The sequence below is a fragment of the Girardinichthys multiradiatus genome, chromosome 11, assembly GCF_021462225.1.
Source record: "Girardinichthys multiradiatus isolate DD_20200921_A chromosome 11, DD_fGirMul_XY1, whole genome shotgun sequence".
Classification (NCBI taxonomy): domain Eukaryota; kingdom Metazoa; phylum Chordata; class Actinopteri; order Cyprinodontiformes; family Goodeidae; genus Girardinichthys; species Girardinichthys multiradiatus.
The window spans coordinates 41,070,115-41,087,082 of NC_061804.1; the positions used below are offsets into that span (position 1 = coordinate 41,070,115).

General features: G+C 45.0%; 1 protein-coding gene across 1 annotated transcript in view; it reads left to right on the forward strand.

Annotated features, from left to right (window-relative positions):
* The first annotated feature begins 13,365 nt into the window (after window positions 1-13,365).
* The window catches only part of LOC124876800 (spectrin beta chain, non-erythrocytic 4-like), a 31,340-nt gene continuing 27,737 nt past the window's right edge, over window positions 13,366-16,968 (forward strand). The window contains exons 1-2 of the mRNA XM_047379811.1: window positions 13,366-14,057; window positions 14,262-14,416. Coding sequence (XP_047235767.1) covers window positions 14,294-14,416 — 123 coding nt within the window. The 5' untranslated portion in view covers window positions 13,366-14,057; window positions 14,262-14,293. The remainder of the gene's footprint in view (window positions 14,058-14,261; window positions 14,417-16,968) is intronic.

Sequence of the window (16,968 nt, forward strand, 5' to 3'; positions counted from 1 at the left end):
TGCAGGGATCCTCACTTCCCTCCCCAGCATTAAATGGGTGGGGGTCTTGGACTCTTGTACCCAGGACCTATGCCATCCTGTATGCCATCAGGACCAGGGGGATGTGCATGTCCCAGTCCCGTTGATCAGCAGGAAGGATGGCGAGTTGTTTTGCCAGCGTCCTATTGAACCTTTCAACCAGCCCGTCACTCTGCGGCTGCAACAAAGTAGTTTGTGTTTTATGCATTCCTAACCGTTAACACATAGCAGAGAACACGGCTGACTCAAACTTCCTCCCCTGGTCGCTGTGGATTGACTCTGCTGCACCAAACATTTCCCCCACCGCCTTATTTGCAATAGTATTGGCCTCTTGGTCTGGAATGGCATATGCTTCTGGCCACTTGGTAAAGTAATCCATAGCCACCAGCACATATTGGTTCCATTTGTCAGGGCATGGAAACGGCCCAATAATATCCACAGCTACTCGTTCCATCGGGGTCCCCACTGCCAGTTGTTGCAGCTGTGCACGAGATTGATCTGGTGGGCCTTTGTGCGCAGTGCAGAGGTCGCAGCGGCGGCAAACGTTCTCAGCGTCATGCCTGCACTGACCCCAGTAGAAGCTTTGCCAGAGTCGTCTGATGGTTTTTGTGACCCCAAAATGTCCTACTCCCACTGTGCCGTGACAGGCCCGAAGGACAGACTCTTTTAGGGTTCTGGGGACCAAAACTTGCCACCCCTCCTCCCCCGTATCCACTTCCTTCCAGGCACCCTGCAGCACTCCATCCTTCACTCGTAGAGTCTCGTATTTCCCACAAAGTCCTTTAGTGGCAGGCGAACATCCATTAACTTCCCACCACTGTGGCTTCTTTCTTAACTCCACCCACTGTAGCACTGGCTGTAAATCCATATCCTGCTCCTTCTGTAGTCTCCACTCGAGTGAGTCAATCACCTGGGCTGCCCTGCAGCCTGGCCCGGGTCCATTGAAGGTGAGGTTGTGTCCCCCCTCCCCAACTCGGAATTATCAGCGTTGGTGTGGCAGGTCCCGGCTCTATACACCATGAAGGTATAAGGTGCCAGATCCTCCAGCCAGCATGCAATCTGACCCTCTGGTTCTTTGAAGGACATTAGCCACTGAAGAGCTGCATGATCTGATTGCACAGTGAAGGTAGACCACACAAATAGTATCTGAAATGGCTTACCACTCTCACAATGGCCAGGAGCTCCCTGCGTGTCACACAGTAGCGATACTCTGCTTTATTAAGGCTCTTGCTGAAGTAAGCCACTACTTCTTCTCCTTCTGGGACCACCTGGCTTAGCACGGCCCCCATCCCGGTGTCACTGGCATCCGTGTCCAATACAAAGGGTCCAGGGAGGCCAGGACTGGAGACTCTGTCAAAGCATTTTTCAACCCTTCAAAAGCCTGCTCACACTCGGGGGTCCAAGTAAAGTCAATGTCTTTTTGTTGTAGGTGAAAAAGTGGCACAGCAATACAGGAGGAGCCAAGTAAACGCCTGTAGTAAGATGCCAGTCCAATAAAGCTCTGTAGTTATTTCAGGTTGCCAGGGGTGGGCCTGTCCGTCGCAGCTTGCACTTTCTCCTCCAGTGTGCTGATGCCCTCACTCCCTATCTTGTGCCCCAGGAATGCCACCTCCTTTCTCATGAAACAACATTTGTCAGAGTGCAGCTTCAGGCCTGCCCCTGCTATCCGATGCAATGTTGTCCTTAATGAACCCAAAGCCGCTTCAAAGGTTCCTCCATGGAACACGATGTCATCCAAATACACCAGGCATTCCTGTCGGGGAATCCCCCCCTGCACCCTCTCCATGACCTGCTCAAATGTGGCTGGAGAGTTACAGAGCCCGAAGCAAAGAACTTTGAACTGCTACAAACCCCTGCCTGTACTAAAAGCAGTCTTTGGTCGGGCCTCAGAGCAAAGGGGCCACTACCCACTTCTCAAGTCCAAAGAGGAGAACCAGAAGACCAAATCCAAGGACTCATCGATGCGGGGCAGCGGATCCGAGTCCTTCTTGGCCACGCCATTCAGTGGTCTAAAATCAACACAGAACTGCATTTTGGGGCTCTTTTTCTTTTTAACCAATACAACCCCGGAGGCCCAGGGGCTGTCGGATGGCTCAATGATGCTGCTTTCCACCATTTCGTCAATGGCACTGTCTGCAGCAACCTGTTGTGCTGTTGGGCCAGAGGAAGGCACCGTGCACGGAAATAAATAGGCCGAGCATCCCCATGGTCAGTGTCATGCTCCACCAGTTGTGTGAGGCCCACTTCATCCTCCGATAATGCAAAGATGTCCTTGAACTCCAACAGGTGCCTCTTTCTGTTCTGCCTGTAGATTGTGGCACCTGACCATATCTCCCTCACCACAGCAAGTCTGTCTAAGTTCTGTACGGACTCCTGTTGGTCCTGAGCTGCCCTTTTTAACAGGGAATAAAACATAGTGGGTTGAGGAATCCGTGGTGTGGCACTGGGTGGTGTGTGTGCCCCCTGAAACTCAGCAGATGCATTTTGGGAGCCAGTAGGGGGCACACCAATTCAACTCCGGGGCCCCCTGGAAAACCTAGTGTGTACCTCCATAGGTCTAACACACACTGTGAGGGTCATAGGAAGTCCAACCCGAATATGCAATTGTCCAGCAACCCGCACCCTAAAGTCATCAGCTTACCCCCCACCTGGATGGTTGCCAACCCATTCCCAAGCATTGGAACCAGCTCACCTGTCACAGTGCGCAGCTTTACCCTGGTTTGTTGCAGCTGTGTCCCCTGAGGCACCATTTCGGGTCTGACCAAGGTTGCGGTGGAGCCAGTGTCAACTAGAGCTGTACACGGAGCCCCCGCCAAAGTGATGTGAACATAGCAAAAATCACCTGCTTTAGTCCAGCCCACCACCCTCGCTGCCTCAGCTCTGTCATCTGCTTCTGGGGGAAGCGGAGCCTCACTCCCCCAGCTATTTAGATGGGCTCCTTCAGGTTGTAACAGGGTAGGTTGGGACTGTGAGGAGAGGAAGTGCGTCCTATTTACACAGACCTTGTTGCATTTCCCTTGGGCAGGATCCTGCTAGGGCAGTGCATACTACTGGGCCCAGGTTGCTCTCAGCAAACCAGCAGGCGAGGCTGCTCTCTGCGTTGGATTTGGGGCGGTTGCAAAGACACTGCCTGGATCAGCTCAGTCAGTTCAGCAGCCCAGGCAGGCTTGTCTTGGCACAGGCTTTCAAGAATTGCGGTCCTCACAACAGGGTGTGTCATAGTCCTTCACTTCTGCCATTTCTATTGCTTCTCTCTCCAAAGCCAGCTCGAGTGCCTCCTGCAGGTTGCGGGGACATGCCAGCTGCGTCTGGATGCACAGCCCCCTCGGGACCAAGGCCCATCTGAACTGGTCCATGGCTAGTTCATTTTACACATCGCATGTGCACATAAGCTCTCCTTGTCATTGTCTCAGTGTCATTGGCCAGCATCTGGAGGGGTTCATCAGGCTGTCCTCTGTCCAAGCTGCAGCATGTGCAAGGAGCTCAAATTGGGTCAGAAATGCATCCCAGGCAGTGTTCCCCGAATATTTCGGGGTTTTCACCTGGAGCTGTGCAGACTGGGCGTCGCCATCTTTGTTCACATGCGGGCCCACGCCTGCTGGGGCAGGCATGCTTGCAGCACCGTGCACATCTGTGCTCCACACGGCAAAGCCGGCCTCTGCCCCTAGCTGATGAGCCACCTCCTTCACCCGGGCTGCATGTTCTGGTGTGCGGTCCCCGCCTCTCCTTTGGCTCCATGTTACGGGGTACTCACAGCCCTCCTCTTCAAGTTTCGCACGGGCCCAGAAGCTGCTCCGCCACACCGCTGATTGCATCCCAGTATGGTCCGCCGGCTCATGACAGCAACATCTTATGTAGCAGCCCCTCCCGAGTTTACTTCTGACACCAGTGTAGTTTCTGCCAAATAACAGCGCCTGTTATGGCAAACAATCCTTTCATTGCTTACAGGATGGGTCACTGTCGGCCATAACCACACCAACTAGCAGGCCACTCACCTGAAAAGAACAACCAAAAAACAATACTGCAACCTTAACAGCAGCACCTAATGGGGGCTCCCTTTCCCACCCCTCTTTCTTCTTCTTCTACACTGCCCTTCTTACTCTCCCTCCACCTTCAAGGACTGTGGGAAATTAGAACATCCCAACAATGTAACTTATGCAGGGTGACTACAGTATTTTTAGTTCATGCTCAACACTTTTACTTAAGTAAATTAGCTGAATAGTTCTGCCACTTTTACAGCTTACAACTCATGGAAATCAAAACTCCCTATCTCAGAATATTAGAATAAACAATATGGAAATATCGACCGGCGAAGAGCTTTTGATCTCTGTCTGGTTCAGTACTTCATGCTTCTGTCTGTTGACAAACATCATGGAGATGCTGGTTTCCTTTAGCAGCTACCCACAGTTAGTTTGTGAAGATGGTTCAGCTTCATTAGCCAGGGCACTTCGTAACAAGGAAACCACCTGCCTGGGAGCAATTGTAACTGTGCCTGTTAGACATATACAAGAAAAAAGAAGACATGCTAGTCAGCTAACGTTAGCTTACGTCATGTTTACAACTACATGCTGCCAGCAGACATTGGCGTCAATGTAAAGTACTCGTACTCATCGTCTTCCGCTTATTCGGGACTGGGTCGTGGGGGCAGCAGACTCAGCAGAGACACCCAGACGTCCCTCTCCCCAAATACCTCCTCCAGCTCCTCCGGGGGGAGCCCAAGGTGTTGGAACACCTCCCGAGGAAGCCGTCCAGGAGGCATCCGGTATAGATGCCTAAGCCACCTCAACTGGCTCCTCTCGGTGTGGAGAAGCAGCAGCTCTACTCCGAGCCCCTCCCGGATGGCCGAGCTACTGACCCTATCTCTAAGGGAGTGCCCGGCCACCCTACGGAGGAAGCGAATTTCAGCCGCTTGTATCCGAGATCTCGTTCTTTTGGTCATGACCCAAAGTTCATGGCCATCGGTGAGGGTAGGAACGTAGACCGACCGGTAAATAGAGAGCTTCGCTTTTCGCTAGAGGGGACCAGCAGGACCACATCATCTGCAAAAAGAAGAGACGAAATCCACTGGTCCCCAAACCAGACCCCCTCCGGCCCTTGGCTGCGTCTGGAAATCCTGTCCATAAAGGTTATGAACAGGACCGATGACAAAGGGCAGCCCTGCCGGAGTCCAACATGCACTAGGAACAGGTCCGACTTAGTGCCGGCAATGCGGACCAAACACCTGCTCCGCTTGTACAGGGACCAGATGGCCCATAATAAAGGGCCCCCAATACTATACTCCTGGAGCACCCCCCACAGGGCATCACGAGGGACACAGTCGAATGCTTTCTCCAGGTCCACAAAACACATGTAGACCAGTTGGGCAAACTCCCATGAACCCTCAAGTACCCTGTAGAGGGTATAGAGCTGGTCCAGTGTTCCACGGCCGGGACAAATACCACACTGCTCCTCCTGAAGCGAAGGTTCAACTATCGGCCGGACTCTCCTCTCCAATACCCTGGCGTAGGCCTTACCAGGGAGGCTGAGGAGTGTGATCCCCCTGTAGTTGGAACACACCCTCTGGTCACCCTTATTATGAAGGGGGACCTCCACCCCAGTCTGCCAGTCCAGAGGCACTGTCCCCGACCGCCACGCAATGTTGGGGCACTGTCAACCATGACAGCCCCACAACATCCAGAGATTTGAGGTACTCAGGGTGGATCTTATCCACCCCCGAAGCCCTGCCACCGCAAAGCTTTTCAACCACCTCGGTGACTTCAGCCTGGGTGATGAAAGAGTCCAACCCCGAGTCCCCAGCCTCTGTTTCCACCAGGGAATGCGTGATGGCAGGATTGAGGAGATCATGTCCTCAGTTGAGGTCAGCAGCCTCCCACCCCCACTATAAACAGTGTTGACGAAGCACTGCTTACCCCTCCTAAACCGGATGGTTTGCCAGAATCCCTTCGAGGCCAACCGGTAGTCCTTCTCCATGGCCTCACCAAACTCCTCCCAGCCCTGAGATTTTGCCTCTGCCACAGCCAGGGCCGCGGCACGCTTGGCCTCACAGTACCCGTCAGCCGCCTCATGAGTCCCACAAGCCAACCACAGCCGATAGGACTCCTTCTTCAGCTTGACAGCGTCCCTTACTGCCGGTGTCCACCACCGGGTTCTGGGATTACCGCCGTGACAGCCACCGCAGACCTTATGGCCGCAGCTACGGGCAGCAGATTCAACAATAGATGCGGAGAACATGATCCACTCGGACTCTATGTCTCCAACATCCCTTGGAATCTGGTCAAAGCTCTCCCGGAGGTGGGAGTTGAATACATCCCTGGCCAAGGACTCCGCCAGATGTTCCCAGCAGACCCTCACTATGCGCTTGGGCCTGCCAAATCTGTCCCGCTTTCTCCTCCTCCAGCGGATCCAACTCACCACCAGGTGGTGATCAGTGGACAGCTCACCTCCTCTCTTCCCCTGAGGGTCCAAAACATGTGGCCGAAGGTCTGATGATACGACAACAAAGTCGATCATTGACCTCCTGCCTAGGGTGTCCTGGTGCCAAGTGCATTGATGGACACCCTTATATTTGAACATGGTGTTCATTATGGACAATCTGTGACTAGCACAGAAGTCCAATAACAATGTAAGCTATGTTACAAAAATATTTTAACTGAATGTTGAGCTAAGGAAATAATAAGCTGTTACAATAGGTAAGATGATGTCGCACAACGTCTGTCTTCTTCTCCCTCGTCCTTATTCTTTCTAACACTTCTGCTCTTTCTTTGCTCTTAGCTTTACTCTTCTAGCAGTTTATTTTCCTCCTCTCTATCAGTCATATGCTATTTTAAAACAGAGACATAATATGATCAAAATTCTCTCCAAAAACGTCAGAACGTATAACACATTGAAAATTTACAATTTAACAAATAAGATTCTTGTTTCAGATACCCTTTAGAAGTTATTTTTTGATGAGAAACTACGGTAACACTAATATAATCTTGTAAAAATTAATGTTTCTTTAATTATTTGACTAGTTTCCTCAGTGGATGAAATGCCAAAATTGCTATATTTAGCACAAAAAAAAACAACTATTTTTACTTGGAGCGACACTCCCACATCAAATTTTCATTTTAGTAGTCCATTACCCCATGTGATGGCTAGTTAAAACATTAAGAAAAAAGTATCAAAAAGGTTGATTTCTAATTCAGCAAAGTCTTCTTTAAAATATTAATTTATTACAATAGTGTTTTATTTACTCTTCTGACTTTGCATTGTAACTGCCTTGTGGTTGTTTGAAGATATACCAATTATTGTTCTTAATTAGTTCTAAAACAAATGTAATATGATTTCCAAATTCCTGAAGATCAACCTTGGTTCTTAAGCAAAAATATCCACATTGAATTGTCATATCATTGCACCATTCTTATTGGTTCGATGTTCCTTTATTTGTACATAGTTTATTAGTATATTTTATTCATTTTGCTCATTACTTTAAGTTGAATTGTTCTAGCCTAGTAAAGAGTTTATTAAATGAATTGATTGCAGTTATTTGATTGCACCACAGCCTTTTTAAATGTTGCAGGGAAGACACCAGAAGATAAGCTGCTATTTAAAATTGCTAGGACAGACGGTCCCAGCAAGGAGAGTACTTCTTTTAGAGACATGGAGGAACAGGGGGTTAGAATAGGGTCAGTAGGAGAACCTGAGGGTTTCATCCGGCCAACAATCTTCTGCAGCCAGGATAAGGTTACTGGTTACTTTCAAAGGTAGCACTGGGAGAAACACAGATGGAAGGGTCATATATAGAGGGCTTAATAGAGGCCCCTATAGAAGCTGCTTGATCAATAAAAAAGTGAAGAAAATCTTCACACACAAAAGGTGAATCCTCAAAGTGGGACAGAGAGACTCACATAGCTGAATCAATGGCATTAAAAAGGACTCTTGGGTTATGCCAGTTTTTCAAAATAAGGTGAGAAAAGTATTTTTTCACCCTCTTTTGTAGTTCTTTGAAAATGACTCCACAGGTCTCTTAGAGTGGAAAATTAGGTCTGCAGTTTGTCCTTCTTCCACTTGCGCTCAATTCTACTCCATTGATGCCTCACATCACGAGTCAGGTCATTCAGGCAGGGCTCAAGTTGGGCTTTAGACTGCCTGATTTTCAGAGGAGCCACTAGATCTAAGACAGATCGGCAAGTTGAATCAAACCAAAAACTGGGCTCTTCAGTATCAAGTACCATGGGAACAACACCAATCTGCGTGAAGTTAGCTGAAATCCGTTCAGTAGTGGAGGGGTAAATAGCGCGACAGAGACGAGCACTGGCATCTCCTTTGACTGCACCCGGGCCAGAATGACAAAAAATAACACTGGCATATGATTGGAAAACACAGCATCATGGATTTCCACATTTAAAATGAGCAAAACGTGCCATAGAACAAGAGTGTGACCTTGCTCCTGTGTAGAACCACATACATACTGTACAAGATTAAAAGACTCAACAAGGTCTAAGATGTCCTTCACTAGAGGCATATCAAGACAACACACATGAACATTAAAATCACTAGCAACAAGGATGCCAATAATGGGCAACAGCCAGATACCTACAGGGTCCCTCCAATACCAAAAATCAAGAGGACAGGTAGCCACTCCAAAATTGGTCTCAGGAGCCACGGTCAGTTGGGCCAGCCTGGCCATGGTCTTCACCAGGAAGATCTCCCCTTTACATTCCGAAGATCCAGTACTGTTTGGCTGTCATACACAATTAAACAGCTGACTTATATGGTTTAAAACACACAAAGTAGCACAAAGTTAATTTATACTGTTGTATATTAATCAGTAATTGTCATTTCTTTGTTTATCAGTCAGTCGCAGAATCTATTGATCAGTCTGAAAGGAATCCTTTATCTATCCATTGGATGAGTCCTACTACATATTTAAAAAGACAAGGGGATTTCAAAGTTTTGAAAGTCAAAGTGCAAACAAAAAATCACAATGACGTTTCTAATGCATGACTGTTTAAGTTTTGACATCATCATGAGATATCATATTAAAAAATAGCTATTAGAAAATATAAATACTTGATTATCTATTATTGTTGATGTATGATATGTATGGCTTGCTTACACAAAAGGAGGGGAGGAACGCTGAACTGAGCCAAACTGAAAACCAATCATATTTTTTGGTAGAATGGGAAATGCAAATTAATAGTTATAGGCAAGGAACTTGTGAATTAAAAATGCTAGATGCAATCCTGTTTTAAAAGTCAATCACGCAATTAGGATTCCATTTCACGGTTTCCTTTTTGTACACTGTTGATCCCACCCATTGGGCCATCATTAATAATCAATAATTATTAACCAAAATCACACGAAATGTCACGGTGTTATCAACCGTTTCACCAAATGATGGAATTCTAACCTTTTTTTCACAGATTATCACTCTTACACAAAATAAACACAAATGCTGTCTCTTTATCTGTGTAAAACTTTACAATCAAACTCTTCTGGTCCAACAACATTCACCTAAACATGCACTATTCTACAAAAAGACATACACTAATAATGAAAAAATAAAGTTATGTGTTGGAGGGTAGATGGAGATCAAACCAGCAGTTTAAGGACAAATGAGAATAACAACGATTTGTATTAACTTGAAAAGGTGATCAAAAACACTACGCTGTGAAACCTCTCCGTGTGTGCATCTCAACAGTGACTATCAGCTGGTGGAAGGGTAGGGCCACGCCCCTTAGCCACTAGCAGCTTATAGCCCTAAATCTTGAATAAAGGTCATAAAATGGGAGCTTGGTGGAAAAACCTCAAGGGTAATAAAATGATGGAATGAACAATGGAGTGACCAGGCCATGAGGTCCAGACTGCAGTCTGTTTTGAATTTTAAAAAAACGTCCGAAGTTCAGCTTTAACTCCTGGCTGATTGGCAACCGCTTGTTGCGCTTCCACAGTATTGAGACAGTAAATCAAAACAGTTCAGCACAGTTCAACAATATTGCATTGAACAAGTTAATACCTTGGATTAACTAATGGTGATCCTAATTCACCTTACCTATGCCTCACCCGTCCCAGACCTCTAAATACACCTATCTGATTTAATATAAAAATGAAAAAAATTACTTTCACCGGCTTCAAGATGGTTCTTGGGTCTTAAGAAAAAACAGGGGGGGAATCAGAGTGTCACGCATCTGTGATCAACTAAAAAAAAAACAGTAAACTTCTAATCCGTCCAAAATGGGGAAAATATGTAGAACCGTTGCAGTCGACTCAAAAACAAGGAGGGAAACTTATCTCCTTCAAAACAAAACCTCTATGGGTTTCACCTACACCTGGGTTGAGTCTGACGGTCTTCAATCAGGAAGTATTAATCTTCTGATCTTCTTGTATCAGACAAATTTCCAGCTTTCAAGCTGTAAACCCACATCCAAGCTTCTATTTCTCCAGAAGCAATCTCAAATATCAAATAGAAAAACCACCTCTGGAACTGGTGGCTTTGTTTCCTCAGCTTTTTATAAGCCCTGATGATTAATTATGTCAGGATAAAACTATTTTAATATTATTTATTTCATTGCGTTTGGCTTTGTTTGTGGAGCAGAACTGCTTGGGTGACAACAGGCCACAGAGTCTGAGGCTAAAAATCCGTTGAGACAAACTTTATTTTATTAAATGATTTCACACACTGGTCATCTGGTATAATAAAGTGCTAAATTGTGCCTCAACTATCTCAGCTGCGAATGCCAATGCTAAAGACCTGCTAAAGCCAAAGCTACCATTAGCTCTGCTGTGTTTACTCTGTGAGTTCATATTAGAGGGTGACACGGGAGTGGATTTTCTCTCCTGTCCCATCCCACTCCCACAGAAAAATGTCTTGTCCTATCCCAATCCCAGGCCAACATAACGAAAAAAATCCTGTCCCGTCCCACTCCTGGTAAATTGACTCCCACTCCCATCCCGCTCCCATTCAGAACGACTCCCACTCCTGTGCCACTCCCATTTTTGTTTTCTTCATTTAGTCTTTTGGTAATTTCTTTCTTTGAAGGACCAGTTAGGTCCCTGTTTTTAGCTGTAGTAAAGGCCAGTTAAAGTAAAAAGAATAATAATGAAGAAATAATAAAATATCAAACAAGGAAACAGACCATGCCTATCTTAGTTGAATAAACAAAATGTACATAGTTGTATTTTACTCATTTATTAAGTGATTGTTTCCTTTGAACAATGACATTACTTTTATGTTTCAAGTTGCTGGAACGAAAGAAAAATGCACCTAGTAAGAGAACTGTACTTGTTGAACAAAAGGACAAAAAGTGGTACCAAATTTCTGGTACTTTCTGCAGATCTCGAGCGTACAACTTCTCCAAGATTATATCCTTTAAACTCTGAGTCCAACCGCTGCCAGGCTGCAATTCTGTTCAAGAATTGTGTCCAGCTTGCGATTTTGCTCTCTTAACATTTCAGTCTGAGTGTTGATCGCTCTACAGACTCCATCTAACATTGCAGGCAGCTTTGGAATGCTTTGAACACCCACCCACGTTTTGCAAATCACTCGATAAGCCAGGTAACCACCAACTCCAAAAAGTAGAAATCCTGTTATCAAAAGTCCAATTGTGTACACATCTTCTATGTCCTCAACCGACATTGTAGTCAGGCACACAATCTTCCACTGCTGCCTTTTTGCTGAAAAGCACTATATAAATAAACTTGACTTTACTTGACTTGACTTAAACTATGTGCAAATGTCAATGAAAAGTGAAAGGTGAACAGATGTGTACATAATGTCAAGTGGTAAAAAAATTATTTCGGTGGGTCAAATGGTCTAAACAAGTCAGAGTTTAGGCAAAAGTTTGGAAAGGATCAACTGCTGAAAAAGATACATTTACATCTTGAAGGGTCATTACATACACAAACCTTGACAAAAAAGCTAGTGACAGACCAGTCAATCACCCCTTGTGAACAAAATTGTCCAATGGCTCATTTACTAAAAAATTTGATTTTTGTTTTTTGTGCCCAATAAATTCATTGAAACTCAAAATCTCTGTTTTGGTGTGTAAACACCACCACAAAGAACATCTTTGTTTTTCCTTTAGAGCATTTTGCGTTGGGTTTAGCAAACATCAGATAATGGTTAGAGACATGCCTTGATACCAAACTGTGAATAATCCAGTAATAACAATCCCTTAATTATGTGTTAAACTTGGACCCACCACCTCTTTCAAGGAACCTGCAGCAACTTTTATTTTATGCAAATGTTTATGAAGGGCAGCAAGGTGGCAAAGATGGAAGCACTTCTGGGTTCAAATACCAACCTGGCATCTTTCTGCACTGAGTTTGAATGTTCTCCCCTTGCATGTGTGGGTTCTCTCCTCTCTGGGGTTCCTCCCAAAGTCCAAAAACATGACTGTTAGGGTTAATTGGTTTCTCTTTATCTTTGTGTCTATTGACACAAATGTTTTTGTGTTTATAGTCCTCAAAAATTAAATTGGAATTGGCTGACCTCAGACCTCAAAGAAAGACAGTAATTGATTCCAGCCAACCTGATCAATTCAACTCTACTTACTGTCACTATGTTATTACTAAATTAAGTATACAATGTGGGATTTGTTGGTTCAATAAATTACAGAAAATCTATTCCTTTTATAACATTGGCCTGAAATAGAACACATATAAAGCCCGTCTGAGCAGCCAAACTTGGTGCTTCAGGATGGCGTTTCACTTTAACCTCACAAAACTTTAATCCCTGCTAGTGATTCATATTTGTTCTATAATTGGTGTTTAATAAAAGTATATAAAAATGTTTGTAATTCTGCAACACTAAAGTGATTTTTATTCGTATTTCTGTTGATAACATGTGACTGTCCTATTGACTAGAAATTATTTCACAGGGAGGTGTATTAACCTAAGAACATAGTAAAATGTGCCCCCATTCTGTTCCAAGAAACACGCTGAGAGCAGAAGAAATGCATGCAGGTTTTCTTAGAAAAGGCGAGTGATTAGTGATCTGAATCAGCTAGCTATATCTTGGACCATGTATGCCTTCGTGTTCCTTCCCTTTCATTCAGCTGTTTCAGTAACGACCCCCCCCCCCCCCCCCCCTTCCAGTTCTAAGTGCAGTCATTTCTAGTGCAGAGAAATGCCCCCAGTGACACTAAGGGATGACGCAGGCTCTCTCTTCCTCTCTCTGTTTCACTAACCCTCACCATCCCACCCTCCATCTCCTTATAGCTCCAACACCATGTTTTCCCTCTTTTGCTCTCCCCTTCTTGTTTCCTGCTTTGGTACTAACCTTTTCTCCATTTCCTCGCCCAGTCTCCCTGTCCCCCTCTCCTCTCACAGCCTCCCCCTCTCTCCCCTCCTTCTCACTCTGCTCCGGCACTGCAGTGCTGATTGTGATTGAACGCACACACGCAGGCACGCACAAACACACGCACACAGGAGCGTAGCTGAGAAGCACGTACTGCAGCGGCATGCAGCATCTGCGGCTCAACCATTAAGGGACTGAAGGAAGCAGATCGCAGGAGGGGAAAAAGAGTGCTGCCCTAGACCATCCTGCATGTGCACCTTAGCAGAGGTGAAAATGATGCATTTCCAGAGTGGATGGCTTATGCTATCCAGCTTCTTCTGCACTGCCTCTGCATCCTGTTCACCCTGCTCCTCCCACTCCAACTCTTCCTCCTCCTCCTCTCTACACCATCATTAGACAGGACTACAGATTGACTGGGACTGGCGAGCTGTGGATGGTCAGGTTTTACCCCAGCTGAACGATTCTTCTGTGGTTATGCTACATCTGCACCCTGACTGCTGGCAGGATTGTAACTGATTTCCGGAGCTAGAATATAGCATCTAAACTTACAAAGAATCTTGGATGTGTGTGGTGTTCTATACCAGTATTGTCGCTGGTGCATTTCCTCTTTTTTCTGCTAGTATTTTTTGCCTTCTCAGAGACTGGCTAGCAGGCACTGCAGCATCAGGACCGCAAGATCCATGAAGCGGTAGGGCATGAGGACCCTGGGGCTACCCTAAGGAAGGGCTTGAGTACTTCCATTGGTACCACTGCTGAGGTGCTTATCTTGATTTTTTTTTCCACAAAAGGGTGTCTGGTGGGGGGTTGGTGAGGGTGGTGACAGCACAGGTAACTAGGCCTCTACAGAGCAGAGCGGGTGGCTCTTGCGAAGAGGAGGCAGGCAGGACGTCCTGTGGGAAGGGGGAAGAAGGGCTGACTGGAACATTGGACTCCTGATGGTGGCTATTTTTGTCTCCCCTAGCTGAGCGTTTGGGACAGCAGGTGGAAGAGAAGATGTTAATGGCCCGAGACACAGCACGGGATGAGGCTCAAAAGCTACACAGGAAGTGGCTGAAGCACCAGGCCTTTATGGCAGAGCTGGCCCGCAATAAGGAATGGCTGGCCAAGATAGAACAGGTGAGTAGAGGTGACCAGGAGGGAAGAGCAGAGACATAGCACACGCTAAAGGGAACACATGTTGGAGAAGCTGAGTTTATAGTGGGTGTGGTAAAAGTTGAAGTGAAAAGGTGAAACTGAGTGAGGTGTAATCACTCAGCTGCTCATCTTCACCATGCTCAGGAACGTCCTGTTACACTCTCAAGGTTATATAGAAATAACAGTGGTGTCATTTTCACGTTCCCATTTAGTCTGATCTTTATGTCACTTGGAGCCTTTTTACACTAACCTGAGTTCGACTTGAAGGCTGCAGAGGATCAGAGTGAGAAAATGCTAACTTGGCAGCAGTGAACAGCAGAAACACAACATATGCTTTGGGGTCTGGCATAGCTGATATTTAGTCAGTTTCAAATGCTTATTGTTTTCTTTTGTTTCCTTTTTGGTCCTGCTTGACATCATGCTTTGCTAAATCCCATCCATGCAGAACACCCTCCATGCTGTCTGGCCCAGTAAAATGAAACTCACATGGGTCTCTAATAAGATCTGTTGACATGATTATAGGTTTGGCTTACTATATAGAAATAAAAAATAGGGTTTCTGAACATCATGTGTGCTGACAAGAATTGGCCTGGTATGAAATTTTCACCACCTGACAGCCCTGTGTAAAATTGCTTTTATTTAAAACAGAATAAGATATTAATCTTCCAACTGCGGCTGAAACAATAGCACATTTTGTTTGTTGTACCTATAATGATGGTATCTACAACATGTGTTTAATGTTATTTGGATTTTCATACATAAACTGAAGCAAAATATAAACCAAACACCTGCTAAATTGTAGTTTTTTAGGTACTAAATTGAGTATTTTGCTGCTCTGCCCCTTGTAGAGAAACCTCAAGCCTAATGAGTTTATATTTTGCTGATTATGTGGTCACCCTGTGTTCTCCTATAATGTCCACGCCATGACTATCCGTGTTTCTCGTAATCATGGATATTTCAAAATAGCAAAATTTCATCATATTTTGAGGATAGTAAAAAAGAATGGAAGCCATCGATCAGACAGCTAAGCATCAGTGTGCAGCAACATATAGGGGGGGGGGGGTGTTTGCGTTACCCTGGAGAAAGCTTCAGTGACCCTTGCACCCTTGTAACCATTTAAAACCTTAATAGAACTTGACCCTTGTAATTGGCCCACACCTGGTGATGACTTAGCTGTAGTAACAGACTGACCTTTGAAAGCGACTGCAATCTAGATAAACCAAGAAGTGTTGTTCTGCTTTCCAAACCCCAAATAACATATCAGCATCAGTAAAATGTCACAGAAATCTTGTTGTTTTTTGGACTTGGGGAACCTTTTAAGACTATGACCACCATCGAGCATGTTTACATCCCTTATAATATCGTAGGAGTGTTTGTTGACATTTCCTTGTGTCTTAATTATTTATATTCATTGAATACATAAAAAAAAATTGATTAGATTTTATAGATTTCTGCACACCATTGTGATAGTAAGCTGCATAATAAAATATTCATCTGACACCAGAGAAACTAATTATAACCACAGCTATGTCAAGACTACTAACGTATATTATCTAATAAGGGAAAAGCTTTGGTTTTCCATGTGTGAAATGTGTTCTAAGCCTCTTTGTCTTGTAGCTTTCTGACAAAGAAACCTTGAATTTGTTCACCAGGTTGTAAGAAGACCCCTGAATGTGTAGGAATATGGTGCTTTGCAGAGTGTTAGTGTGTCTTACTGTAAATCTGAAAACAGGCAGGCATTCATTTGTATTTTCAGAGTCATGGAAGCTGAGGTTCCGAGCAGGGCATATAGTCTCTGTGCTAATGTTACCCTTGCAGAAGGGTGTGAAATGTTCAGGAGAACACGGTAACATGTCACCATCTGGTTTTACAAGGTAAAAAAAAAAACCTCAGTGATTGACGTCTGAATTGTTTAGTGTGAATTGTGGTGAAAAACAGAGCAGAACAACTAAACCACACTAACTGGACATTTTGCAAAAAGGTGATTCGCTGACTTCTGGTCTTCTATTTTTTTGCACAGAAAGAATTTCTGTGATGTAGCTATGAACATTTGGGGAAAGTGAGATTTTTAGGAATCCTAACATTATGGCTTATTTCATACGTGCCTATTATCATTCCATAACAACAAGGTAGGAGTTAATCCACACTCATCTTACTTTATCTGAAAAATGGTTTATACATCCAATAACTACGTTTTTCTTAGGTACATATTTTAATTTTACACTGTGTAAGTCATGCTCAGTAAGTCTGCGTTGCTGGTTACTTTAAAACATTAACCCTTCACACCCTAACAGATTCCACACTGTTCTTATTTCTAAAACAAAGATGTAAAATGTATGTGTAAGAACCAGTACACCCCATGACGGTGGATTTTCTGCTGTGTCTGGGATCGTCATCCTGTTGATGACCCAGTTTGAGCTTACATTTGACTCCGGAACACTTTGTATAGAGAATGTATTACTGAATGACTGCAAGGTGCCCACGTCCTGTAGCTGCAAAATACACCCATATCAATACCTTTCCACCACCATGCT